The 27,185-nt window shown below is 48.9% G+C and overlaps 1 protein-coding gene across 1 annotated transcript in view; it reads left to right on the top strand.

The window, feature by feature from the left end:
- Positions 1-27,185, top strand: part of LOC120838683 (4-coumarate--CoA ligase 1-like) — a 273,015-nt gene that overhangs the window by 25,115 nt on the left and 220,715 nt on the right. Inside the window, exons 5-6 of the mRNA XM_042291430.1 lie at positions 11,136-11,301; positions 25,107-25,382. Of these exons, the coding sequence (XP_042147364.1) occupies positions 11,136-11,301; positions 25,107-25,382 (442 nt within the window). The remainder of the gene's footprint in view (positions 1-11,135; positions 11,302-25,106; positions 25,383-27,185) is intronic.

Raw genomic sequence — 27,185 nt, 5'->3', positions numbered from 1 at the left:
GCTTCAGCTTTATTCAGGGAAAGCTCCCTCTACCTCTTTCCGCTTTAGCAGGTCGACCGCTGGAGAGAGGGTCGCCTCCTCTCCGGCGTTCGCTCTGCTAAAGGGGAAAGAGGGGAGAAAAGCTTCCCTTGAACTATTAACACTTTGCCGACTGTAGTAGTAACAACTGTCAATTTAACTTGAATTTTTGAGGTTTACGTTTTCAAGCCAGAAATAAATTGCTTATTGAAGTAACTATTTCTTCTTAGCGTAGTGCTAAGTCAAAAAAGCAAATATTCTACAATAAAAAACTGTGTTAAAGCGACACTGTACTTTGGGATGGTACCCTTTTTTATTAATGTATTTAGAACCATTACCCAAATACAAGTAGCGTTGTTTACAAAGTAAACAACGTAAACAACGCTACAAAGTACAAAGTAGGCGTACCCCAGTACGCCTACTTTCCCGCAAGTCACGCAGACAGTCAATCGAGCTATATAGGATAGCCTTCAGCGAAATGCAAGGTTGGTTGCATATGGCATTCCGGAGCCAACAGGCATCCTGCTCGGCCGCACTGAAGAACCTAAACTTAAAGTAAAAAATTAGCGGGTCGGTCGTCTGTCTGATCACTGTCAAAGCTGCAAGTGTGTGCCGTTGTTTTCCGAGTGCAGGATTCTGGCGAGGCACAAGGAAAAAACGGCGGGGGAGATAGTCGATGTAGATGACATTAAAGAACCTCTGACACGCCAAAAAAAATTTTTTTTCATGCTAGGCGTTGAAATGGCATGTCAGGACATTACAAACAAATTGTTTCACTATAGAGGTGCGTAGTTTTGTTATAACAAATAGAAATACGAGGCCCAATTCAAAGTTCCCGCCAGTACACTGTGACGTAACAGTGTACCGCAAGGTGTCGGGGCGGTCAGAAGGGAGGCATCGCCGGAAGTCACGTGAGCTGTATCCCTCCTCGTGTTTACCGCGAGCGCGTGTAATATTTTTTTAAATAGCTTTGTTATCCTCCGCACCTCCACGAGCGATCCAAGCAGACAAGGTATCTTTTATTTGCTTTTCATCGCATAATGTTGCTGTAAAGGTAGAAGAAGAGGAGTCAGTGAATTGGCGTGATCAACTACAGTGCCTAGAAGGAGCTCTGTGAGGGACTGTCCCGGTATTTCAGCAACTGAAGAAGAGATCACACTGCATGCATTTCCGAGAGACGGCAGGGGGGATCGGTGGCCGCGGAGAGAAAGAAGAAGACGCCGTTCGAAGCGGTCGTGTTTTCAATGCTCTCCAGTGAAAATGCACCGGCCACAGGCCGGGGAACTGCTGAGGCTTCGGCCAGTACCACCGAAATGACGACTGAAGAGTACCGGACCGTACTTCCCCGTCTACCGACAGGTAATTTGAGTCTTAATTCTGTCTTTCTACATGGAGATCTCGCCGCGCGGCCATACCGAGCAACAGACGTCCGAGACGCTTTGCGGGACGTGGTTGACAGCCAGGATATCATCGGAATCGGCCGATTCCAGATGAGTCACGTCTGGATGGTGACCTGTGCAAGCGCTTTGGCCAAGGCCAAACTTTAGACTAAAGCAGAGCTCCGCGCAAAGGGGCGCCGATGCCTAATCATCGACCCGGACACCAGAGACGTCAAACTGAAACTTCTTTGGCTACCAGTTCACATGGACAACCAGCGTATCGAAGAAGCACTGGCGCCTTTTGGCACGGTCCGTTCGACTGTTAGAGAAAAATGGCGCTGCGCCGGAATGGAGCAGATGGAGACGCTAAACAAAGAAGTGACGTTGACCCTTCACGAGGGAATGAACGCGAGCCAGATACCGCACCAGCTCACAGTGTTCGGCTGTCGAAGCTTGGTGCTCGTGCCTGGCCGCCCTCCACTGTGTCTACGATGCTACCGAATCGGTCACATTCGTCGCAAGTCTAGGACCCCAAGATGCGGTGAATGCCGACGTTATGGTCATGCAACAAGTGAGTGCGTCACCACCTATGCGGACAAGCTCCGACAAGCAAGAAGCCCAGCTGAAGATGTCGTTTTAGAACACCTAATGGACATAAGCGAAGTGGTCGATGCAACAGGAGAAGTCATCCCTTCCAGCACCACTTCAGGGGTACAGCTGACGGCCCCACTGCACCCACCACCTGACGTCAACCCTGAGTCGGCGACGATCACCACTGAATCTGAAAAGCCTGAATCGCTTTTGCAAGACAGCGAATTCCCTCCTTTAAGTACGACGTCAACGGTTGCTTCACAGGATTCATTACATCGACGAGAGCGCTCGACCACGTCCAGTCGAACATCTCTCAAACGACCCGCCCCAACATCGGAAAAATCTTCTCAGTCGTCTACCACGGATGTCGCGATCGGCCACAACAGCGACGAGAGAGGCGACGCAAAACGCAGGCCAGCTGAGGTGTGTGAGCATTATTACAGTAAGGCCACACGGCCTGCTGACGTAGTGAAGGACGGTGATGAACTACCCCCTTAGCTAACACCTCCCTGGCATTTCCTCCCCTGAGCTTCGCTACCATCAACGTCAGAGGACTGTGTTCGCGTGCACGTCAGTCCCAACTGTATAGGGTCCTCTCAAAGGAACAGATTGACTTTGTTGCCGTCCAGGAGACAAAGATATCGTCCGACGAGGACACAGCTCGTGCATTGGACCCTTTCCTCTCAAGTTATGAGGTATGTGTGAGCCACGCGGATGGCTTGTCGGGAGGGTGCCTTTCATTCTTAAAGAAGAGACTAGAATACTCGTAATTTTCACATGCTGTGGATGATAAGGGCAGGTTCATATGCTGTGATTTTTTCTTAAATGGTATCTCCTGGCGTTTAATTTGCATTTATGCCTACAATGATGTTCGACAAAGACGTTTGTTTTTTGAAAATCTCGCCCCTTTTCTTGACACCGACAGGCAAGTTGTTCTGTTTGGTGATTTCAATTGTGTCTGTAATATCAGTGATAGATCAGTGCCTCCTACAAGACCTGACTGCAGTGCTGACATACTAAACAACCTCACATACGACTTCCACCTATTTGATGTCGGTGCTTCTCAGGTTACTGCTAGTCGATTCACTCACATTGATGCTTCATGTAACGCGGGGCTTGACCGAGTTTACGTTTCAAGCCAACGTTTTTCGCATGTGGCTACTTATGAAGTAAAACCCATGTCCTTTTCTGATCATTGCCTTGTAAAGGTTCGTATTGGGGCAGACGTACGTAATAAGTCACGTCCAAAATGGGAATTATGGAAATTGAACACAAGGCTTCTTGACAGTGATGATTTTCAAAAACGTGTTCGTGAATGTTTTAACAATATGTCAACGAATGAAAAATTCGGCATTTTCGCCCAATGGGACTCATTTAAACAAGAGGTCAAAAATGAAGCGATTGAATTTGCTTGTATTGCGTCTTTTCACGCAAAGAAAGACGAAACTGCCCTTTTGCGAAACCTAAATAGCCTTCACGAATTGGAATGTGAAAAATCTGGTGAGGTTCAGGAAGAAATCATTCTTATCAAAATTTCGATTTTGCTCATAGCGCTGCAGCGCTATGAGCAAAATCGCTATAATGGTGCACTGGTACGTTCTAGGTGTAAGCGTTTCTTGTCATCTGAGACACCCTCGCGGCGTGCCATTGATGATGAAAGACGCCATGGGCTTTCCAAAAAAATCAAACTTTTGGACTGCAACGGAACCCTCTCAACCAACGATGTTGATATAATGCGCACATTCGAATCCCACTACAAAAACCTATTCCAGAAAACGCCATCTTCCAACAGTCAAATGACAGACACTTTAGTTTCCATGTTGCCTAAAGTAAGTGAGATACAACGCGAACTACTCAGTGGACCAGTAACGCTGGAGGACATTCGGAGTGCGATAGATGAGTTGCCTAACTCTAAAACGCCAGAACCGGATGAACTCCCAGCTGAGTTTTACAAGGAGCATAAGGAACTACTGTGCCCTTTCTTATACACAAAGTATTTCTTGAAGCTTACGATAGTGAACGCTTACCACCATCTTTTTATAGCAGCCATACAGTATGAATCCCCAAAAGTAAGGATGCAGATAAACTTATACACGTAGAAGGATATCGCCCTATTACTCTCTGCAATGTGGACTATAAGATATTCGCTAAGATTCTGACAAAACGGCTTCAGTTCGTCGCTTCTAGTGTTGTTGGCGACCATCAGACATGTGGAATTAAAGGAGCTGTGCAACAATTTCAGGGCTTTGCTTAAATAATTGTGGAAGTTGATGCCTGACACTTCTGCAGTGAACTACAGAAAACAGATTTTGCCTGGATACCCTAGTTTTTACTTAAAAAAATGAAAAAGATCCAGGTTTTTGCCGCCTCTCAACTCGTGCATCGTCTTCCGGGTCACGTGCACAGTGACGTCACTAGAGTAGGCGCGGAGTTCCGGAAAAGTTCTCTCTTTAGAGCCATCAGCGAGCAGCGAGAACTCATCCGCTGCCGACCGCGTGACCACCCGTCCTTGCCCGTCCGGCGCTGTCCCCCTCCCCCTCCGGCTTCTGGCGGCTGTTCGCGGTTTTGTGGACCTAGGATAGATGGCGCCACTAAAACTCCGTATAATAAAAGTTGTCGATGATACCAGGGTGTTGACGCATTTATATATATGTTGGAACGACAAGATTTGTAAAAAGAGTTACCTTTTATCGAGCAGGTATTCGCACAACTTGCTATCTTTCTTACAACGACCCAAGTGACGTCACGCCGCTTGTTTCTCATGGCCGCCGCTCGTGGCTGCAGGTCGGGAAATATTCCAAGTTTTGCCTCGCTATTATGCGGCGGAATCGCAACATTGCGATGAAAGGAGGTGTGTTTTCTGCCATTTGTGACACAGTGAACAATATCAAAAGCAGAAAATGCCAATTCTTTCAACGTTAAAATCGTTGCACAGCTCCTTTAAGGGGCGAAGCATACAGACCAATATACACGTCGCACGTTCGGTCATAGAGAGCTGTACTCGGCATAACAACCAGGTCGCCATAGTCCAAGTAGACTTGGCGAAAGCCTTCGACCGCGTATCTCATAACTTCCTTTTCGCCATTCTTAGACGCATAACCCGGGACCAACGTTGTTGAAAGGAATCGAACTATGCTACCGAAGCTGTGCTACCCGTCTCATTGTTAATGGTTCACTCTCGACTCCTATAAATTTAGAATCGTCTGTTAAACAAGGATGTCCCTTATCCCCTCTTTTGTTTGCTCTTTACTTGGCACCTCTTTGCTTGAGCGTACTTTCCAACCCTACAGTGGACGGTTATCATTTTTATTCCGCGGAAGTAAAAGTGTTAGCCTACGCTGACGATATAGCGTTTTTCTGTGCTGATAAGAAAAGTGTCGATAATGTCTTTACCTTAACCCAGACATTTTGTGAAGCATCGGGAGCGTTGGTAAATAACTCAAAATGCGTTGGCTTCTGGTGCGGCCAGTGGGCCACAACACCTTCGAAGTATGCTGGTATTTCGTGGAGCTGTGTAGCTCCTCAGTATTTAGGAGTACCGTTGAACTGCATTCGAAACAGTGGCCATTACTGGTCTGAGCGTGCGGCAAAGATCAAACGTCAATCCAATATAATGAAATCAAATCGGTGGTCAATCTTTGGACGCGCAAAAGCATGTAACATTTTCCTTGTAGCGAAACTCTGGTACGTGCTCCAGGTGATTTGCTGTGCGAGAGGCTAAATTAAAAAAAAAATCCATAGAGTTTTTGCGACTTTTGTCTGGGATTCCACTTGGGAACCCATGCAATGAGACAACCTTTTTCGCTCCATTGATACAGGGGGACTTGGGCTGATTCACCTATTTTTAAAACAGGTGGTTGTTCGTTTTATGTTCTTCCGAACTGTATCCCATCATTTCCTGCGCACTTACGTGCAGACAGAACTTTCAGAAGCTGTACCATACTTGGTAGTCTCATCTGTGCCTGTAGGCACATTGCGTCCTTTCGGTTTCCTTGGAGAGGTAGTTAGCGCGATTGAATTTTTGAAAACCCGGTTTTCTCTGGAGTATTTATTTAAAGTTCCCCGAAAAACAATTTATGCTGATCTGATAGACGTTGTTTTTCCTGTACCTTTGTATCGAAGCGTATTTGGTAACGGTTCGGAACAAGATGTTTTTAAACGTGTGAAGAAAATGCGAGTGTCACCTTCTGCAAAAACCTTTTTCTTTAAACTTCACACTTCCACGCTACCTGTTAAGCCTTGGCTTCAAGAAAAAGGCATTTTCGTTCCGTGGTCAGTGAACAGCCGCCTTTGTAACCAACCGGAAACTATAGAACATTGTTTTATTTTCTGCACTGATGCTTACCTCTTCTGGGATGTGTTACAAAGAACTGTGAAAAAAGATTTAAAGGGGCACTGACACATCAAAATCATTTTTTTTTTATTATCCGAAACGATTGAAAACGATGCCGGGACATTACCCTCAAAATTTGAAATTTGGGAATTCAGTATTCGTGAAGTAAAAAAACAATTTCCAAATGCCGAATTCGAAGTTCCCGCGCGATCGGCGCCGGTGCCTTGACGTCAAAAATCGCGGAGACCTGAGAGTCGACTTCCTTTCACCACTCCCTGCTGTTGCCATGGCGACCCAAACCGAGGAGGAAAGGAGTGAGCGGCGGCGTTACGGCGGACCGGTTTTGAGCGGTGTCGCCTCTTTTCCGTTGGAGGATACAAATCCAGGAGACGGCACCACAACGAACTCCCGATTTTTGGTATTTCAAAAAGAAGGGCCGTAGTGCGTTCGCAATTGCGTTAAAAAACACGTTTTACGATTGCCGTAATTAAATGTTATAGAGATGTCGCCTACAAAGCTTCTAAATTTCCTGATTTTTGACGTCACCGATCAAAAGAAGCGAGGAGGCGAGAGGCGGGAAAATCAAACGCCAAAAATAAAAAGGCGCGCGCGCGCGCGGGAAAATTTTTTTTCGCGATGCGGTTTTTTTTGCGTGTCTATGACTGCAACTTGCATCGTTTTAGACAATAAAAATAAATACGACCTTTGGGGTGTCAGTGCCCCTTTAAATATAAGTGCCTACACAATCCGTTTTCTACCTTTAAACCCGAATGACAGCTTCCCTTATGATCTGTTTACACTGATGGGTTTGCATAGTCTCTGGAAAACGAGAATGATTGACAGAAATGCTGATGCTCCCCGGACAACAAAGTCGAATTTTATAGAAACTGTATCACATGTACGAAATGTATTTGACCATCTCGGTGAACGCCCAGACTGGTATGCTCTCTTAAATCGAGGCATTCATCTTCCGGATTTTTAGACGTATTATTCAATACAGAATACTTTGTTGAGTTGTGAAACCGCACTCGAACCTATGAGGGGAACTAAACCCCCACGATGGTGTGACTTTAGATGAACGAAATGTATGTCGACGCCTGTACATGACACCTAACGCCAACCTTGGTGTACCGTGATTTCAAGTGCCTTGTGTTTTCTGACCAAATACCATGTAATAAATAAAAAAAAAAAAAAAAGATCGGTGGCCGAGTGGTCTAGCGCACACCAGCTCGGAGCACGTGGAGCGAAAGCTCGCGCTGCAGAACCCAGGGATCCTGGGTTCGAGCCCCACCCCTGCCCTTTTCGATCTGGATGAGCATCGTACCGGCGTGTGGTCGTGTATCACTACTGCGTGATGCACGTTAAAGACCCCAGGCTAGCGGCTGTACCGCACTGGCTAAATTTCTCATCTACAGCTGGGAGACTCGTCGCCCCTGTGAGGCAGACCAAGTTCTAGGCTGTATAAACACACACACAACCCAATTTTTTTCGAGAGACGGCAGGCATCTTCAGCCTGGAGAGTATACGATGATTCGACGACCTCGGTGTCCGAAGCTTCAGCAATGCAATTGGACGTGTTGTACGCAAGCAATCCTAATTTCTGCGAGCGTCCTAAATTTTTTTTTTTCAAAACTTGATAGCTTTGTTTTGTGCCCAGTATAGCTCTGCATCATCGGACTGACGGCACGCACTCGTACACTGGCTTGTACTCGCAACGCTTTCATCATTGGCCTCCATCACGTCGATCTACTGACTCTTCGTCCTCAACTTTTACAGCACGCAAACTAACCAACGGTGCATGGATAAAGAGCTAGTGGAACTGAAACTTCGTTTTCTACAATCGCTCGTACAAAGACCAGAAAATTAAAAAAAAAGTCGTAGGCACGGTCGCGGAGAGCACGAGGAGTGAAACTCACGTGACTTCCTGCGAACCCACTTTTAGTGACGTATGTGGATGCCTCCTTTCTGACCGCCCCGACACCTTGCGGTACACTTTTACGTCACAGAGCACTGGCGGGAACTTTGAATTGGGCCTGCTATTTCTATTTTTCATAAAATAACTACGCACCTCTATAGTGAAGCAATTTATTTTTTTGTAATGTCTTGACATGGCCATTTCAACGCCTAGCATTTTTTTTTTGCGTGTCAGAGGCTTTTTAAGAAGAGTGGGGCAGCATGTGTCAGCGTGGCCTCAATAGACCCTTTCCGGAATTCAGTGCCATCTGGTGACTCAAATGGTAGTTTATCTTTTACTATACTAATGGCGGCAATGAGCCTGTGGTCTGCAGTATTTAATGGGGCACCGTCACTTAAAGGTCAACGGTAAAAGAGAATGTTCACTTCACTACAATTATTTTTCAATCTGTTTTAGTGTCGATGGCGAAACAAATGCAGCCAGTCGGAACGAAGCGCCAACCCACATAGACGCATTGATAGAGTCCAATACATCAAGGGGCTTTGAAGCCGATTGAATGCTACTAACAGATTGACTGGGACTGAGTTAGAAATGAACGTTTATGCAGCTCTTGCGTCCAATTCCTGCTTCACGTCTCGCTAACACCTAGAATGCATAGGCCTCGAATCATCTGCTCAGGAGCATCTTCAACTTCTTCCTTCATCAGTAAACAGAAGGCCGCCATTAGTATAGCACATATGCCGTTTTCAAATGACGATGATAGTGATCAAAGTGGCCAGACTGAATTCCGGAAAGGGTCTATTGATCTACTTGACAAGGAGCGTGCCTTCCTCAATGACGCGCCATGACATCGGGTTGGCTAGTGATGGGTCGATATCAGAAACACGGATTGTATATAAGTGACGTTTCATGTAATAAAATCAGTTGTTAGTTGGGCACTGTGGTGTCTGATTCTTGTCTTTTTGTCCTTTTCTTTTGAGCGCTAAAATGTTTTCCAGATACCTTTTTCGACCGTGACACTGCCCAACCTTGCATTGAGAAATCCCCCTATTCCCTTTCGCTTGTGCTGCCGGAGAGAGATGTGACATCCCTTGGTCTAGTGAAAAGGCCGAGTGCGCAGGCTAGCTAATGGTAGCTAATCATGTCGCTTACCACATAATACTGTGTTGCAGAAAATGAAAAAAATATGTAGTCGAAGGAACAGTCACAGAAGGGAACGTCTTAAACTCCGTTAACTGGTTTATTTCTCCAACATCATATATATACCCATACAACCACTTTTAACACCTTCTACACAGAGATCTCTTTTGTTGAAAGCCCTTTTAAATACAAAGAAAATACACATTCAAAAAAGACAAAGTAGTCAAACCCACATTGGCATCATTGCCAACCACCTTCTACGCAGAGATCTCCTTTGCTGAGAGCATTTTTAACTACAGGGAAAATATACAAGAGATCATGCGGTCAAATCCGCAATACAATGCCCTTATCATCAAGGACAACGGGAGAGGAATAACTGAGTTTGAGACGTTCCCCTCTGTGTCTGTTCCTTTGACTTTTTTTAAATTTTCTGGATTACAGGTTTAGGTGTTAAACAACATAATTGGGGTAGTGTTGCCTGTCTTGGCGGAGCGCGGGAATAGGTGTTTTTCCCACGGGGAAAATAGGTGCCCTTTCCTCCTCGACATTTTTCTCCCTCGCTTACGTTTATGTAATGCCCGAGCCTGGCTACGAACACATGAGAACTTCGGGATGGTAACCTTTTTTTATTAATGTATTTACAACCATTACTCAAATACCAGTAGCGTTGTTTACATAGAGAGCCCGCACGCCTGCTTTCCCGCAAGTCACGGTGACAGTCAATCGAGCTTTATAGGGAAGCCTTCAGCGAAGGGCAAGGTTGGTTGCATATGGCATTCCGGAGCCAAGAGGCATTCACACTTTCGTTAATATATAAAGTGGTTCAAATCACCAAGCTCGATCTAAAATGGACCGTAAAAATCGACACCTGCACGTAGCCATCTAAACTTTTCGTCAAAGGTGTATTTCACAGGTCGGTTTTTTTCTTGTAAAATTACAGAGCGTAGTTTTTTTTTTAGTAAAAAATAGGGCCAAGAAACTTGCAAGGGTCTACGGCGGGCGGTGACCCAGACGACCAAGTCCAGTAGCGGGCTGTGTTTGCCGTTCGTATTGATAGATGGCGTCGAGAGCGGCGTCTGAAGGCGCAGCCGACCAGCGAAAGATAGCAGGCGACACGCAGACGAAATCCGTTGGTAGCAAAAGCGCCGCCGTTATGCAGACGCGTTTTTTTACTTTAAGTTTTGCTTTTTTTGTTCGCATTCATTTTTTAACGGAAGGTACATGTCAACAAGATTATATTCATTTTAATAAACCACGGTGGTCACGAGCCGTCGCGATTAGGAGTTAGCGCCATTTATCAATACGAACGCCAAACACACCCCGCTACTGGACCCCTGCCGTCTGCGTTGCTGCCTGCCGTAGACCCTGGCAAGTTTCTTGGCCTTACTTTTACAGAAACAGAGCTTCCTTTTTGTCATTTTACAAGAAAAAACCGACCTGTGAAATACACCTTTGACGAAAAGTTTAGATTGCTACATGCAGGCGTCGACTTTTACGGTCCATTTTAGATCGAGCCTGGTGACTTGAACCACCCTAAACATATATTCGGGGCGTCGTCAATTCACTTGCCACTTCTGTAAATCCGATCTGCGTGTGCGCACTGCGCATTACGCTTAGCGGGGAACTAGTCACAGTGGCTTCGTGCACAGACATTCTGCCCCTTGGATATCGAAACTGCAATGTTTCTGAACATAAGGTCTTTGTCTGTTCCCTTGCGTTATTGGGTTATCCGGATCTGTCTCTTTATGCACCATTGCAGGCCGTTGTCCACCGCGAACGAAGCAGACGTTGCGTTGCTATGGAACCCAATCACTCACGCATCAGGGTTATGGAGTATCTTTGCGCCTCTGATTGGAGCGACCTGCGTAATTGCACCTCATACCTTGTCGATGGAAGGATACGCCGATTTGATCGACAGATTCAAGGTGAGAAGATGTGCAAACTATTTTTTTACTTACTGGCAGCTTAGTGCAGCTTAGAGAAAATCCAGGTTTTTCACCCCACCGTGCATGACGTTTTGATTATAATTGTGTTTTCAGAGGTTTGAGCGTACCAAGAGCTATAAAAACGAACTCGATGCTTTGGATGGTGCGTTTGTTCACTGGAAGTATAGTTCAGGGCAGAATGCTCGCACTTGTATGTTCCGCTTCGCTCGCAGGGTAAAACCAAATACTTTACTGGTAATGTATTTAGTGAAACAAAGCTTATCTTCTGTATATGTGCAATGCTCTCAGTTTTCGCGTGATTACACGCTTGTTTATCATCATTGTTTTCGTTTCCCACAGCCATTCAGTTTATGTTTTTTTTTTGCGTGTGCTACATGCATTAGAGACCAAGGTAACCCAAGAGCATTCTATTTCGCGGATTGTAAAAAATCCTATGCAATCTGCCAGGTGTACCCCAATCAATACAAAATATTCTAAGCTTCACATATTACCGCTTGCCTGAGTAAACATCGTTGTCTGTCAAGAACAATTGTGATTGTATGAAACCATGTGGGAAAAACTCGTTCTAAGGACGCGACCGTTGGCGTGCAGTAAATACTCATAATCGGCGCCGAGATGATTGGTAGCTGTCAGCAGGTGGAGTTTCTCTATCAACCTAAACTTAGAATGTTTCCTTCTTTCTGTTGTAAGCAATGAGGAGAGGACTTACACCAAAGCTGAGGGTAATAAAGTACTATGAGCATTCAAACATAATGGCCTGAGCAGTATATGTGTACAAGCTTTAGCCTTTAATGCACCCTTAGCTTTGGATGCACTCAACGCTAGTGTAAAATGTAGCGTTTTTTCATTCTTAAGTACCATGTGAGTGCTTACACTATATTTTATACAATGTCAAACTCTACCCGTTTGCATCTTTTTTTTTTCATTTTCGCACACCACTATTTGCGCGCATGAATCACCAAATTAAGACTGGCCCCAGGATGTCTCAAAAAACAAATTACAGGTTTTTTTTTGTATCGCAAAAATAAACTACGCATCGTTTAACGCTCATTTTCCGCCAAAAGGTAGCGCCAGGTTACTACCAGATGCCAAAGTTTCATCCCGAACGGACACCTTATTAAAAAGTTATAAGTAATTTTCTGAAAATTTCAATGGGAAAATGAAGCCCATTTTTGTCCGTTTTCGGTTTCTGGTGCTATTCGCGACTCCAGCGACCTATAGGGGGCGCCCCCACCAAACAAACATGGCGGCTGAGTCCAGGTCGCGGCGGCTCGGCCGGGCCGCCTGAACAGGTGGCGCGTTCAATTTAACAGATTTTCTTTTATTTAATGCCCAATTTTATAGGTATTTGAACTGAGACGGTTAAGTGTAGCCGGTGCAGATAAACTTGCAAAGCATAGTTTTGTTTTGCCGGTGTTTTTTTGTTCTTTTCGTGTCAAACTTTCGTTTCGGAGATTTCGTTCAAAATCGAAACTATGGGCTCCGGAGAGACGGTAATATACTAATCAGTTTTGATCATCTAAGGAAAGCGGCGATGACTATAGAATTGTTCCACAGAGAGTAACTTTACAGCTAACTCGCATGCCTCGACCATGCGACTTATCTGTCCGCGAAATCGAGCTTTTGTGCGTATCCGCGTTTACAAAACAGCTCCAGTCTGCTCGGCCAACAGCACAGGCTGCAGGAAAATTACGAAAATTAAGCAACCGCTTCTTGAGCCAAGGACCATGTTAACTCTCCGGCGCCCCACTAAGCAGCTGATACTCGTATTTCAATTCAGGTTTTAGTAGCAATCAATAAGTCATTTTGACGAGCGGGTTATTACGTACTATGTCCCACTAAAGCGATATTAGTATATTCTTCGGGTTGAAATATAAGCTTAGTTGACTAGCTATAAGGTGAACTGCTGGATAAAAGTATAGTTGACAGACAGAGAGATACTACCTAAACTCAGCCATATAGTTCTAGCCGACAGCACGAAGACAAACTGAAGAGAGTCTTCATCGGAAATTCACGCAGAACCTCTCTGCATTGAACTTTGCTTCGAATCCTGAACGGAGAAAATGAGTATTTTTTGTGGCCGGTCAACCTGAGCATTGTAAACGGATATTGCTGTTGGCTTTGACGGGGGTATAATCTAAATATTGGGAGGCGCAATAGATCAAAATGCCGTGACAGCTTCTCACGTCGCGAAACTCGTCCCCCACTTTTTGAAAACGGATAATTTCCCTCATTAATCGTATGCAGCGAGCAGGTTTTCCCAAATCAAGTAATTGCGAAATCAACCCAACTCCTTCAGTGTGGTCCAGAGGCTTTTTCGGCGAAAAGCAGCCAAGATGAATAGCCAAGGCACAGACCGGCGTGGGTGGCTCAAACTTGAAGCCAACCGAACGCAACCAAACTCAAGAAAAAACAGCTATCGAACCTTCCCATTCATTTGACTGCAGCATTGGTGTTTCCTCCAGTATCAGTTACCAAGCAGTCGTCACTTTGAATGTGATTCGAGACAGACAAGAAATCAAAAAGTTTTTCCGTGATTCCTCCCCATCCAAGAAATCGAAAGCACGCGACCGTGTGCTGTGGAGTAAACGGGCTTTCAAACACGTAATAGAAGAAAAGAATCTACTGAGGCTTTACCACGCTAACGAACACTCAGGCAAACTCTAGAAATATTCGGACCTTCGTCAAATTACATCGTTCGCCACCGCGCCGACAACACGTCTCCGCGAAAGCCATCAGAGACGCGGAGGCAGCGGAGGGGCGCGGAGCGACCTGGACCGGCTGGTTCCCGGTTTTCCCGCTTGGCGGCGTCCGTTTTGCTGGAGTCGCGAATAGGGCCCCATGTATTCGAAAACTCCGTCGGCCGCCATTTTCCCAATGAATTTTCAGAAAATCACTTATAACTTTTGAATAAGGTATCGGATCGGGCTGAACTTTGACATCTGGTTGTGACCTCTAGCGCTGGCTTTGGGCGGAAAATGAGCGTTCGGCGATGCCTAGTTTATTCTTGCGGTAAAAAGAGACCCCGTAATTTTTTTTTTCGTTTTGTGGCATCCTGTACATTGCTTAAACTGTGTAAAGACCAAGAATCTTTGCCTGGCCAATCATTGCATTTATCACTGAATTTGTATTAAAATTAATTATTATCCGTTATTGCTGTGAGTTAAATTTTTAATATCGGCATTTTTTTTATTATGACTCCCGCACCAGCCCTACTATGGGTTTACCAAACTCAACATCTAAACATGAGTGTCATTTTCTGTGTTTTCCAGTCTCGTGGTTTTGGTCAAAATAAACACCCACCTACCTAAATGAGACACCTGACCGCCCAAAAAATATTTTATTATTTTTATTTTTATTTTTTAGGTAGTTGATTCCTCAAGCTAGAATTTCGGAAACCCAAGTCCTACTCTGTCATCTCCTTTTCCTGGAAATCCTCAAAGAGCCAAACGCATGCACGACAAAAGGGCCGGCCCGTCATACTGCCGCCCGCCGAGCCGAGAAAGCAACGCTCGGTCACGGACTTCTAGAAGACTCGCGTTCATTCTTGCACCAGACATTAAATTTCGCCCTGTTTTCTTGTTCTCGAAAGTGCTAGTTCATCCTCGCCCTGAGCGCGCGACGCTCGAACCTTCTTTTCCGAACTTTCGAGATGGTGACGCACTGTAGATAAGCAGCTGCCAGCGACCTTGTCGAGTCACTCTCGCTATCGCTCTCTGTTACGCTGCCGAATCGCCGCCTGCTTTTCTGCTGCCTCGACGCTCTTTCCTTATTTCTTTTTTTGTTTCGCACAAGTTCGCCGATTAAACCTATATTTTTCAGTTCACTATTCGTCCTCTCGTCACCGTCATTCGTGACAACATAAATCTGATCATATTGAAATATGTGTAATTGGCCTCTGAAATCGCCGATAACGGCGCACATGCATATTTAGATATTTCAACGCGTCGGTGGTTTGGTTGTGCATGTGTCTCGCCATTTGGCTCAGGACTATTTTCGCGTTTTGTTCTGCCTAGTGGCACTGGTTCTGCCCACATTGCTAAAGACGTGAGCTCGGAGCGTAGGCAACTGGCCCCCTTGCACGAGAACTGGCGCAGCCGTGCGCGTTCCAAAGAAAGCTCGTGCAGAGAAAAACAAGCAAGAGACCAGGGATGTCAAATTCACGATATAGAAAAATACCCCACTGTATCGAAGCGCCACTACAGACGATTTCTCGGATTGATGTACAGGCCTGGAAGGCGATCCCACCGCCATCTGTTAGTTCAGAATCACACTAACCAAGGGTGGGGTTGCACCTTAATATGTAATCTACCAAGATCCCGTCTTCGACTGATATGTTTAGCGTCATATACCGCCCATGCGTCAAAGTAGCCCCGATGTAGCAAGATATTATAGAAGCTGCAGTGTCATTTTATAAGATGCCGGGATCCTGACGGTTGATCGTCGAGTTCCGGTAAAAACGTACGAGCGAACGTAAGAGTCGCTGTCGTCGCGGCGTCCTAGCTCATGCCTGCCGAAGTTTCCGTGGCCTGCCGAGCTGAGGGCGAGCTGCAGCATAACCGGCATTCGCCGCATCAAACTCTGCTGCTGTTCCAACGCCAGGATCGCGACAGGCAGCAGTAGAGGGCGCTAGTGTAGCGTCCGAATGTGTGTAAATTTTGGCGCCCTCCTTTCGGCGGTGATTGTATTTATAAACGCCGTAGGTAATGAAGTACAGGGGCTTTTTTCGACTGGCACACTTGGCTGGTGGGTCTCATCACTTTCAGCCGCCCCCTGCAGCCCGCGCCTGAGCCCCGCACTTTTGGGCCTCGCGTCTCGCTGCTACACGACCACTTCATGGTGTCAGAAGAGACTCCAGAATGGCGGACACCACGTAAATTCTCACCGCCGCTCCTGCCAGCAGCCGGCGGCTTCTCGCTCCGGGCTCCGCCGCCGGTCACATTCGATGAAGCTAGCCAGTGGCCTGCCTGGCTTCAGCAGTTTGAAGATTACTCGTTGCGTCGAGCCTTTTCGCCGCGTCCGAAGAAAGCAAGGTGCGTACCCTCCTATAATGTATGGGTCCCCAAGCACGCGTGGTCCTTTCCTTCATGATAAGGGACGACGAAACCTACCGATCGTACGCAGACGTCGCAGCAAAGCTTACGGGCTACTTCGTCCACTCCGTCAACGAGGTGTACGAGTCGGGTCGCGGGTGAAACCGTCGACGCGTTCTTCACCGCGTTACAAGATATCGTCCCAAAGTTCAACTATTCGGACCGGCGGTGGAAGGTCGCATCGCACGGGACCGATTCGTTGTCTGGCTGCAAGACTCGCCCGTGTCCGACCAGCTTTGCCGGAATCCGAAGCTGACGCCCCAAGATGCGCTCTTGCTGGCTCTTCAACACGAGGACACGGAACACGAAAGAAAACGTCAAGCAACGACTTCGCAACCAAGCACCCTCAACGTTGACGCTGCGTCGAGGAAACCAGCCAAGATGGCGACCACCTTGAGAGTTCGAGTACCTTCTCGGATGCCGGGACCACGGTCGGGACAGCCAGCCCCGTGGGTCGAAGGCGTCGTGCGAGTACTGCAACAGCACCCCACACTCACATTCCGAGTGACCAGCCAGGAGGGCTACGTGTAACAATTGCCAGAAAATCGGCATTTCGCGTCCGCTTACAGCTCCAAAACGAAGCGTCTCCAGTCATATCCAGCTGCACTTCCTGGAATTGTCGCAAGCTCCCGGCCGCTACGTCGTTGTACTCGTCAATGGCTGCCGTCTCCAGTTCAACGGCTGCCCTCTGTATCGTCCTGCGCTTTTTTACGGGATGTCCTGCCTTGTTAGACCAACCCATGGGCGAGCAAGCAACTCGTCGGTCCGGGACGCCGCCGTCTCAACCTTCTCTGGACGTTACCGGCTACCCTGGCATGGCAAGGTCGGATAGTGCACCAGACGCTGTACGTCGTCGGCTGCATAGATACCCCTCTGCCCTGCGATAGTCGTTCTTGGCGTCATCCACTTCGTCAATTCCGTAACCGACACCGACCTGTCGAAGACGGTTCCGTCGCCACCCGCCCTGACGCCGCCTACGGTCACTACTCCACTCTTCGCGAGACTTGGTACGATGCCGGACGTGTGCCACATCCACATCAAGCCCGGAGGTGTGCCCTTCTCGATCAGTGTGCCCAGAAGTATTTCCATTCATCTCCTAGGAGTCGTGTAGGACAAACTCGACAAAATAGAATGAGATTGTGTCATCCGGCGTGTTGAGACACCTACGGCGCACCAAATAGAATGAGAAGGAGTCATCCGGCGTGTTGAGACACCTACGGCGTGGTGCGCCGACCTCGTAGTGGTACCCAAGGCTGCGAATGGCTATCGACTATGCGTCAATCTAACCAAGCATAACCAGGTCCTTCTCCCGGAGAGGCACCTGTTGACGACAATTGACCAGGTTCTGGGACCACTGGGAAGTGCTATTCTCTTCTCGAAACTCGATGCGACATCGGGGTTCTATTAAGTGCGTCTCTCCGAAAGCAGCCAATACACAACCTTTATCACGCCCACTGGGCGCTAATGCTGCAAACGCCTTCCCTTCGGCATCACCACAGCCCCGGACGTGTTTCAACGAAAGATGTCACGTATCCTCGAGAGATTCGACGGGCGCGTCAACATCGTGGACGACATCTTCGTTTTTGGCAGGGACACATCGCAGCACCACGCTAGACTCTACGCTGTCCTGAAGAGACTGCAGCAAGCTGGCGTTACGCTTAGCGCCTCCAAATGTCAGTTTGGCGTTTCGTCCGTCAAGTTCCTGGGCGTAGTCGTCAGTGCCAAGGGCATCACTCCAGACCCAGACGAGGTCTTCACCATCATGAGTAAAGGCACGACAACATTGGCGTTGCGGGGGCTCGCGGCGGGACGTTCGGTGCCGCGGGCTGCCGACGAAAGCCAGTTTTCGCCTTCTGCGGCGCGTCGTACAGCGCCGCCAAGCCAACCGGTCCTTGCGCGGTTCGGAGCTCGCCGCTCTTCGCCGCAGTAGAGAGGAGTCAATGGGAGGAGGCGTAGATAGTGACGTTGCGATATCATGGCAACGAGCAAGCCGGTTCTCCGCTCGTTTGTCACGTTCCGAAGGAACGTAACGTCGTTTTGTTTCGTCTGCTATCCCTATTTCCCCAATGCCTTTCCCAACGGAGCGGTTCCTCGAAACTGTGCGACTGTTTGCTCTTTTTATATGACAAGACGCAGTTAGACTGCCCAGATAAGGACGCTAAGAACAACAGCTGGGAAATTGTAGGAGAGGAATTCGGAATTACAAGTGAGTTTCTCTGTGGCACTTGTTGCATTTCGTCTGTGTTGTGACGGATGTTGTGTTGATTTGGCGACACTCTCGAAAGTAGCCTTCATCTCTGGCGCGCCGTCGGGGCAGCAAAGCACTAATCTGTCCTTCGCTTTTTCGGTGGAACCAGCTCGGCCGGACCCCAAACCTGCGCCTCCTTCCCTTCAGAGTGCGGCGACGTCGCAAGATCAACGAGCAGGCTAGGATAATCACATTCACGCTGATCACCAGGTCAATTTGGACACCTACCATGGAGGCAGCGAGTGCGATTTCTATGCTGATATATGCGAAAGATGAGAGCCGAAACGGAAGAATCTAACGAAGAGCAGACGACGAAAGAGCGGGAAATCCGCCGAGAGGCGCGCGCACAATCGCGAGAGCCGGTGCTGTCACGTGACGCCCACAAAACGGAGGCCAATGTGGACTCCTTGCGTTGGGAAGCCGGACTAGCCGGACGGCGGTGCCGCCCAGCGACGCCGACCGGCGGCGCTGTTCACGCTAGTGTGGTCAGGCCTTAAGCGACCTCCGACGTATGTGCACGGTTTTCGACGCTTCCTGGGCCTTCTGAACCACGTTGGACAATTCTTGCCAAATCTGTCTGCCAAGACTGCGCCGAATGGGCTCCTGTTGAATAAAAACACAGTCTGGACCTGGGGATCCGCCCAAGCCAAAGAGCTCGAGACGCCGAAGAGGATGGTGGCATCCAGCTCTTGCGTCGCCCGCTACAACACCATGACCATATCCGCAGATAGTAGGTCGCATGGCCTGGGCGCCGTAATAAAACAGGAGCAACCATGAGGGGAACGTCGAGCGGTCGCTTTTGCATCTCGTGCCTTGTGTACTACTGAAAAGTGATACAGTCAAATTGAAAAAGAAGCGCTCGGGGTCTCGTGGGCAGTTCAGCTCTTTGAAGTGTTTCTGCGCGGCCCCAGCTTCGTTGCGGAGACTGACCACCAGCCGCTGATGCGAAAACGCCCCGCACCTAGCCCGACACTGCTGACACGCTGGCAAGTGATCCCGATGTCTTCTCTCGAACTTTTTCTAGAACTTTCTCTACCACACAAAGCGTTGAACTCTTCGTGCCCCAAATCGTGACAGCCCTTTCTTCTACTCTGGCAGTATGCCTCGACGACTTCAAAAGACATCAGGCTTCAGATGTTGAGTGCTCTGCCCTGAAGGTATACTGCACAAGAAGTTATCCAAGACGGGATCGGCTTCCCCTGAATAAGACACGCTATTGGGACCGCCGTGCCGAGTTTTTCATTCGCAAAGACCTGCTGCTCATGGGTTGACGTCTAGTCGCACCGTCACTGCTGCACAAGGACATCGTGGGGCTGCTCCAGGAGGGGAATCAAGGTGTGAACTGGTGTCTGGCCCTAGCCAAGGACTCGGTGTGCTGGCTGGACTTGATGAGCCAGGTGAAGACGGCCGTTGAGAACTGTGTGTAGTAATCTTGATTAGCGATAGATGGCGCCAGTCGCCATCTTCTTGTGTTATTTTGTTTGTTTAAAAGATGGCGCCATGTTTCCTTTTATTTCTTATTACTGGCGCCAAATGGGTTTTCCTGTCAATAAACTGGGGCTCACGAGTTTTCGTGAGCAGTCGTTACCAGCCCACGCCCGGGATCAGACGTGTCTTTCTTTCGTCTGGCTCTTCTGGAACCTCCTGTCTCTGATGGCCACGCCGGCCCGGACTCCAGCGACGATGGGGACAGCCGGGTCCTCCGAACCGTAAGCCGCTCGCCGGCGCGTCGGCCATCACGTCTTTCTTTGTAGTTTAGTTATAGCGCGGGCAGTTAATACTGCCCGCGCTATAAGCGTTATTGTTCTCAAAACTTCTGTACTTTGACTGTCGAACGCAAAACTCTCTTTGAAATCTAAGCCTATTACTGGCACCACACATCTTGAACGCAAGAGGTGCTAAATCTTCCGCATACGGCGGTGCCAAGGAACGTGGCTGCTCACCAGCGAAAGCGAAGCACAACGTAAGGTAGCTTCAGCTGAAATCTCTTGGCGCGTGCGGGCGTTCTCTTTCTCTGAAGTTGTGTCGTGAAAGTCATATGCAGCAGAATACCTAGGGTTTGCAGGGGAACCAGGCGCTGCAGGAACACGAGATGCAGCAGAAAACCGGGCCTCACGTGAAAACCAGGCGCTGCACTCTTTCATCTCGGCGAAGTGTCGATAAAGACGGGTGGCCATCTTTCAAACAGTCATGTAGGGAGGCAGGAGCTTGCGGCCATCTTGGGCACTGACTTGGATCGGCGTCAGAGCATCACGACGATCAAAAAATGCAGCTTGAGCGTAATTACGCTACACTTCTGAATCCTCCGGACCGCAGCCTGAATGTACAACACAAAAACAAAACTCGATTTGAAGAAAGTCCACGTCATCGCTGGGTGGACGGGATGAAAAAAAATTGCTGCCTCTGAAGGCCAGCTGCTCGGTCAGGGCTTATTTCTCGCCTAGAACAATGTTCACGTCATCGCAGGGCGGACAGAACCAAAAACAGAATGCTGTATCGCAAGACCAGCTAACTCTCTCAGGGCTTATTTCTTGCCTGGAACAATTAATTCTAAAACGCGCTGCGTCCAAAAAAAAAAAACACAGTAAAGCTACAAAAAAATGAACTCGGCGTTCGAAACGTTAGGTGTGCAGGAGTTTCGAGACGCTCTGTTTCGGAGAAACGAGTACTACCTGGCTCGAAGTAGGCCGCACGAAAAGAAACAGACAAAAGTAGAAAAACCAAACGCGAGCTCGACTGGCCCGAAATAGTTATAACGAAACGCCGCAAGGCTGCGAAGAAAAAAACGTCCAAGATGCGCCGGTTCTTGCCAACTATGCGACCGGGACGCAGTGCTTGCCTTGAAACTGTCGTTGCTTTTTTTTCATTTCATCCTCGTCGCCATATTGTATTTTAGAAGGTGGCCGGTGTTGGAAGTGAGGTGGCGGTTAAAGAGGTGCTGTCGGGTACCGGCGCAAGGCTACGTGGATAGCCTTGAATGCCGGTGGTGGCGATGTCTTGCCTTGTCAAAGTCGGGAAAGAGGTGGCAGCCGCTGCTGCAGCCGTCGTCATGGTCGGGGAGTAGAAGTCGGACTCATCCGCGAAGGCGACCCGGTAGCGGCGGGGGCCCGCGTCCTCGCGGGCCCCGCCGAGGGCGAGGAAGGACACCGGCCGACTGTCTGACTTCTTTATTCCAAATCTCAGGGTCAACTGTTCCAAACCGGTAGCGGCATGCATGATCTGAGCACGCGACACTGCGTGTGGGGCAGGCGCTTCTCTGGTTCAAAATACGCACCCGTGCGACCGCTAAACTCAGAATACAACACTGTGCTGCGTGTGCAAGCACCCGAATTCGGCGCTGCAAGCCCATGCTCGCCACCGAAACCCCTCCCGAGTCATGGGAGCGGGTTGCGGCTGATTTGTTCTACCTGGATGTCCAGCACTTTCTTCTCGTCGTCGACTAGCATCGAGGTCATAACGCTACGTTCAACGTCCGCTGGTGCCATCATCGGTGCCATTAAGAGCACCTTCGCCCGGTAGGGCATTTCGCAGACGTCCTTCAATGACAATGACGCACAGTTCGCCTCCAAAGCGTTCCGAGACTTTGCAAAACGCTATGAATTCGCATGCCTCACGAGTAGGCCTTGCTAACCTCAATAAAACTGGGAAGCTTAGATAATGATCTGCAAAAGCTAAGACCTGTTCACAAAAGTGGAGGACCCCTTCCTGGCTCTGTTAACGTACCGGAACATTCTTGGCGTGTCGGGGTACAGCCCGGCCCAGCTTCTTATGGGGCGTTCTCTACGAACACGTCTGCCCGTCACCGCCGCAAGCCTTGTTCCGGAATGGCCCCAAGTCCAGGACTTCAACGAGCGCGACTCCCTCCAGCGCCGTAGGCAGCAGAGAGACTTCAATGCTCGCCACGCTACTCGGGATCTTCGCGCCCTTTCCAAGAAGGGGAGGAAGTGTGGGCGCAAGACGCCAAGTCAACAACAGCGGTTCTGAGCGCTGCTCAGAGGCCACGTTCGATGTCGTGATCAGGGGGGCTAAGCTCGGCGCGGCGAGATCGAGGCGAGTTCTCCGCCAAACTCTCCGACCGCCGCGACTGGTCGGCGCCGTGCATGACGACACGCGCCGACACTCCCTAGATCGTGACGTTAAACGGAGGGTTTGAGGCGGTCGGAAAGTTGCATATTCGGAACTCGCGGCGAGATGCGGTGACGTCATTGTGACGTGGCAGAAGCCGCCGCGGATGGGAAAAGCTTGCCGGCTCCGACCTAGGCGAGTTTGGGCGAGTTGGGCGCGAGATCAGGGAGAAGCGTCCAAAATGGCAGCGTTTTCGTTCGTGTTTTGCCGTCGGCATAGGTATTTAAACCACGCCAATGTGTTGGACATGGACGACGTTCATTTTCAACAACACTATCGCCTCTCGAAAGACGTGGTAAGGTGGCTGTGCGATGAACTGCGCGGCGAACCGGGCTTGAGGCGATGGAGCCGTGAATGAACCGTCGCCCCCGTCGTGAATCCTACATCCAAATTCTACAAAGTGAATCCTAGAAACAAATGTGTTTTTACGGCAATCTGCAACCAGGAACGCAATTTACGATTACCTACAGGCTTTTACAATTATTTTGATGGGTTGCTGTGCTGCGTAGATTTAAGATAAACGCACTTGATAAAATTCAAACTAAAACAGATGATAGAAGAAAAGCAATATACATGAATGGCGCAGACTAACAACTGTGTAATTTCTTTCTCATCTTTCTTCTTCCACACCGTATTTTGACAAACAAATTGGCCGTTAGTTGTTTATACAGCAGGAGAACATGCTAGAACATTGCGACATTGTCACCTACTGTAGATAAGCAATTTAGCCAGTGCAGTATGACTGCTAGCCTAGGGTCTTTAACGTGCACCACGTAGTAGTGATACACGACCGCGTGCCGGTACGATGCTCATCAACGTCGAAAAGGGCAGGGGTGGGGGTGAATTCACGATCCTGGGTTCTGCAGCGCGAGCGTTCGCTAGCTCCACGCGCACCCTATTCTGAAAAAAGAAAAAAAAATATTGTGGCTGTGTGGCGGTGTGGGGGGAGAAAGATGAGAAAGAAATTACACAGTTGTTAGTCTGCGCCATTCCTGTATGTTGTTTTTCGTCTATACTCTGCTTTAGTTTATATCTTTATCAAGAGCGTTTTTCTTGCATCTACGTGGCGCAGCAAACCATCACAATGTCTAGTCAACCAGCCCACATCCAAGCAATGTTTGTATAATTAGCATTCCTGCTGTTATCTATTCTTATTTGTCATTTACGATTTAAATAAAAAAAATTGGGCTGTATGTATGCTGATACTGCGTAAAACTTGGTCTGCCTCAACGGGGAACGTTCTCCCAGCTGTAGATGAGAAATTTAGCCATGCAGTGCCGTACAACCGCTAGCCTGGGGTCTTTAACGTCCATCCCGCAGTAGTGTTACACGACTGCACGCCGGTACGATGCTCATCAACATCGAAACGGGCAGGGGTGGGGATTGAACCCAGCATCCTGGGTTCTGCAACGGACCTTTCGCTCGACGTGCTCCGAGCTGGTGTGCGCTAGCCCAGCCGGCCACCGATCCCCCGATTTAAATAAAATAAAAACCCTTCACTGCGGAGCGTAGGGAAAAATCGGAGCTACGCTGGGGAACTCGCCGCCGCCGGGGGGGTTGGAAATGTAAGAGGGGGAGTGGGAAACTCGCCGGGGCGGAGCCCAAAGGAGCTCCTCCCCTCCCTCGTGACGTGGCATCGTTTCGTTTCATGAGTATTAAATCTACTCGCTACTTCTGCCAAAGGGTCGGCTTTGACATTGTCGAGGTCATTTTGAGCTTACGATGGAATGTCTAAGAACTAGGAAATACGCTGATCGTAGGTGTTCCAGGGCTTCCTCGTTGGTGTGCCAGTGTGTTGCTCTCGTCGTAAGCGGCCACAAGCGGGAACAACGCACGCGGTCAGCCTCAGAGATGTTTGGGCCAGCCTCGAAGCCGGCGACACATCGCTCATACGTCATACAAAAGATACGCTGTTCGCTGCAGATATTGCGATAGCATTATCTGCGGGCATGCTTTAGACATGTTCCAACCAAGTTTACTTCACACACACGTGTGCTTCCAACACATTTGAAGACCCTTTTTGAATGTTCAATGTGGCGGGAGCGTCACACGAGGACACACGCCTCAGACAGTAGAGAGTTTTGGGTAACTAGTTTTGCACGTCTGATACGGTAGGATGGGCCCCCCCGTACGAACTGCGCATGCGCTACCACAGACGACTCGCATATGCGCAGTTCGTACCGGACGGCCCATCGTACCCTATCGGGCGTGCGAAAACGGTTCCCTAAACTCTGCAGTTTCTGCAGGGTGTCTTTCGTACGACATGTCAGCAGTCTGACCACGGCTCGATGTGGCTTTTCTCGGCTCCCGTCTTGCAGGTAACGGCTCTGACCTGTTTTCCGACGCGCCTTCGGAACCTGGTGCAGTACGCTCGGTCCGCGGACCGGAGGCTGAACACGGTGCTGCACATCGGTGTCGGCGGTGGCGTGCTCTCGGAGCAGTTGGCAAAGCTGTCCTTGAGCACCTTCGGGAACCTTCGGAGCCTGAGGTATATTTACGGAATGAGCGAATCGAACGGGGCGATCTGCGTTCCGCCCAGGGACGTCGTCTGTTACACTGACGTCGGATGGCCTTGTGCCATGGTGGAAATTAAGGTAACAAATTACGTTCTTTTGTTTTAGAGCGCAGCTCTTAGGGGCCCGTTTCCGGCTTGAGCGGCGTCGGCGTCGCCGTCGCCGTCGGCGTAACCGCGCGGTGCATTATGGGTAAATTTCCCCGCAAAATCTAGCGAAAAAATTTCCCCACTAAATCTAGCGGAAAAATTTCCCCGCTAAATCTAGCGGAAACATTTCCCCGCTAGATTTAGCGGAAAAATTTCCCCGCTAAATAAGCGGAAAAATTTTCCCCGCTAGATTTAGCGGAAAAAATTCCCCGCTAAATCTAGCGGAAAAATTTCTCCGTTAAATCTAGCGGAAAAAATTCTCCGCTAAATTTAGCGGAAAAATTTCTCCGCTAAATTTAGCGGGAAAAATGCCCCGCTAAATCTAGCGGAAAAATTAACCCGCTAAATCTAGCGGAAAAATTTCCCCGCTAAATCTAGCGGAAAAAATTCCGCGCTAAATCTAGCGGAAAAATTTCCCCGCTAGATTTAGTGGAAAAAATTCCCCGCTAAGTCTAGCGGAAAAATTTCCCCGCTAGATTTAGCGGAAAAACTTCCCCGCTAAATGGAGCGGAAAAATTTCCCCGCTAGATCTAGCGGAAAAATTTCTCCGCTAAATCTAGCGGAAAAAATTCCGGGCTAAATCTAGCGGAAAAAGCACCCCGCTAGATTTAGCGGAAAACATTCCCCGCTGTCTAGCGGAAAACTTTTCCCGTTAAACATACCGGAAAAATTTCCCCGGTAAATCGATCGGACAAAATTCCCCGCTAAATCTAGCGGAAAAATTTTTCTGGGGGTCGCGTGACACCCAAGGTCGCATGACCCCCCCCCCCCCGAGGTCACGCGATACCCCTTCCCCCCCCCCGCCCCGAGAACAGGTGACCATCAGTACCCTTCCCTCCTCCTCTTCAAGGACCTTATAGTTTTACGTCTAAATTTTAACGAAGTACCGCGCGCAAACAATTGCTTATTGATCTTTATTAACAGTACTCACGAGGCAAGTTATGTGCGTTTACGACAAAAGCTCGGGCAGCTTAGCAATGCCTCCGCTAGATGCCATCAACCGCGGTGCTGTATTTTGGGTTTTCATCGGAACAAGACTCTGATCTCTGGGGCTAACAGTATTGAAAACTAGTTTATTATGTTTTTTACAGCGATGACAATACAAATCTCGACTCAGTTTTGCGTAAAACCTGAGGATTTGGTACGGTCACGTTTTTATTGGTCAAAATTGTACAACATGGCAGCGGCTAAGTGGTCGTCATTTTGCCTGGTGACATAGCCTCCTCTATACGGAGAAAGCCTGGCACATCGACGGCGGAGCCACAGGGCGCGCGGCCGCAGAAAAAAGGAGAGGGGGAGCGCGCGAAGCGGTGACCAATATGGTAGCGCAGAGCAGAAAGGGCAGAGATAGTCTGCGAGCGCTTGGGTCATGAGCGGCCGCCCCCCGAACCACGTTTGTTTTCGTGTTTTCGTCACCGTCGTTTTCGTACTCCGGGAGAAACGGCTGCGGCGATTCGAAAGGGCGCTGGCAACAATGCACCATGCCGGTGGCGTCGGAAGAGTTGTCGGTGTGCCAGCAGAGTGCGCCGTCGTCGGACCATCGTCTCGTGCCGCGGAAGAACCAAAAAGTTTTGACTAAGTAGTTTCGACGCCCAGGTGCCGAGGATACAAGTAACAGCGCTACAGGATGAAAGTTCGGCGTGTTCCAGCGAGCACTGCGGCCAACTGCGACGGAAAACGAAGGTGCGTGCGCGCGTCGCGAAGACGAAAGCTTTCAGGCAAGAGACCTCCAGCG

Source organism: Ixodes scapularis, unplaced genomic scaffold (genome assembly GCF_016920785.2).
Source record: "Ixodes scapularis isolate PalLabHiFi unplaced genomic scaffold, ASM1692078v2 PGA_scaffold2__306_contigs__length_199485367, whole genome shotgun sequence".
Classification (NCBI taxonomy): Eukaryota; Metazoa; Arthropoda; class Arachnida; order Ixodida; family Ixodidae; genus Ixodes; species Ixodes scapularis.
This window is presented reverse-complemented; position numbering and strand designations above follow the sequence as displayed.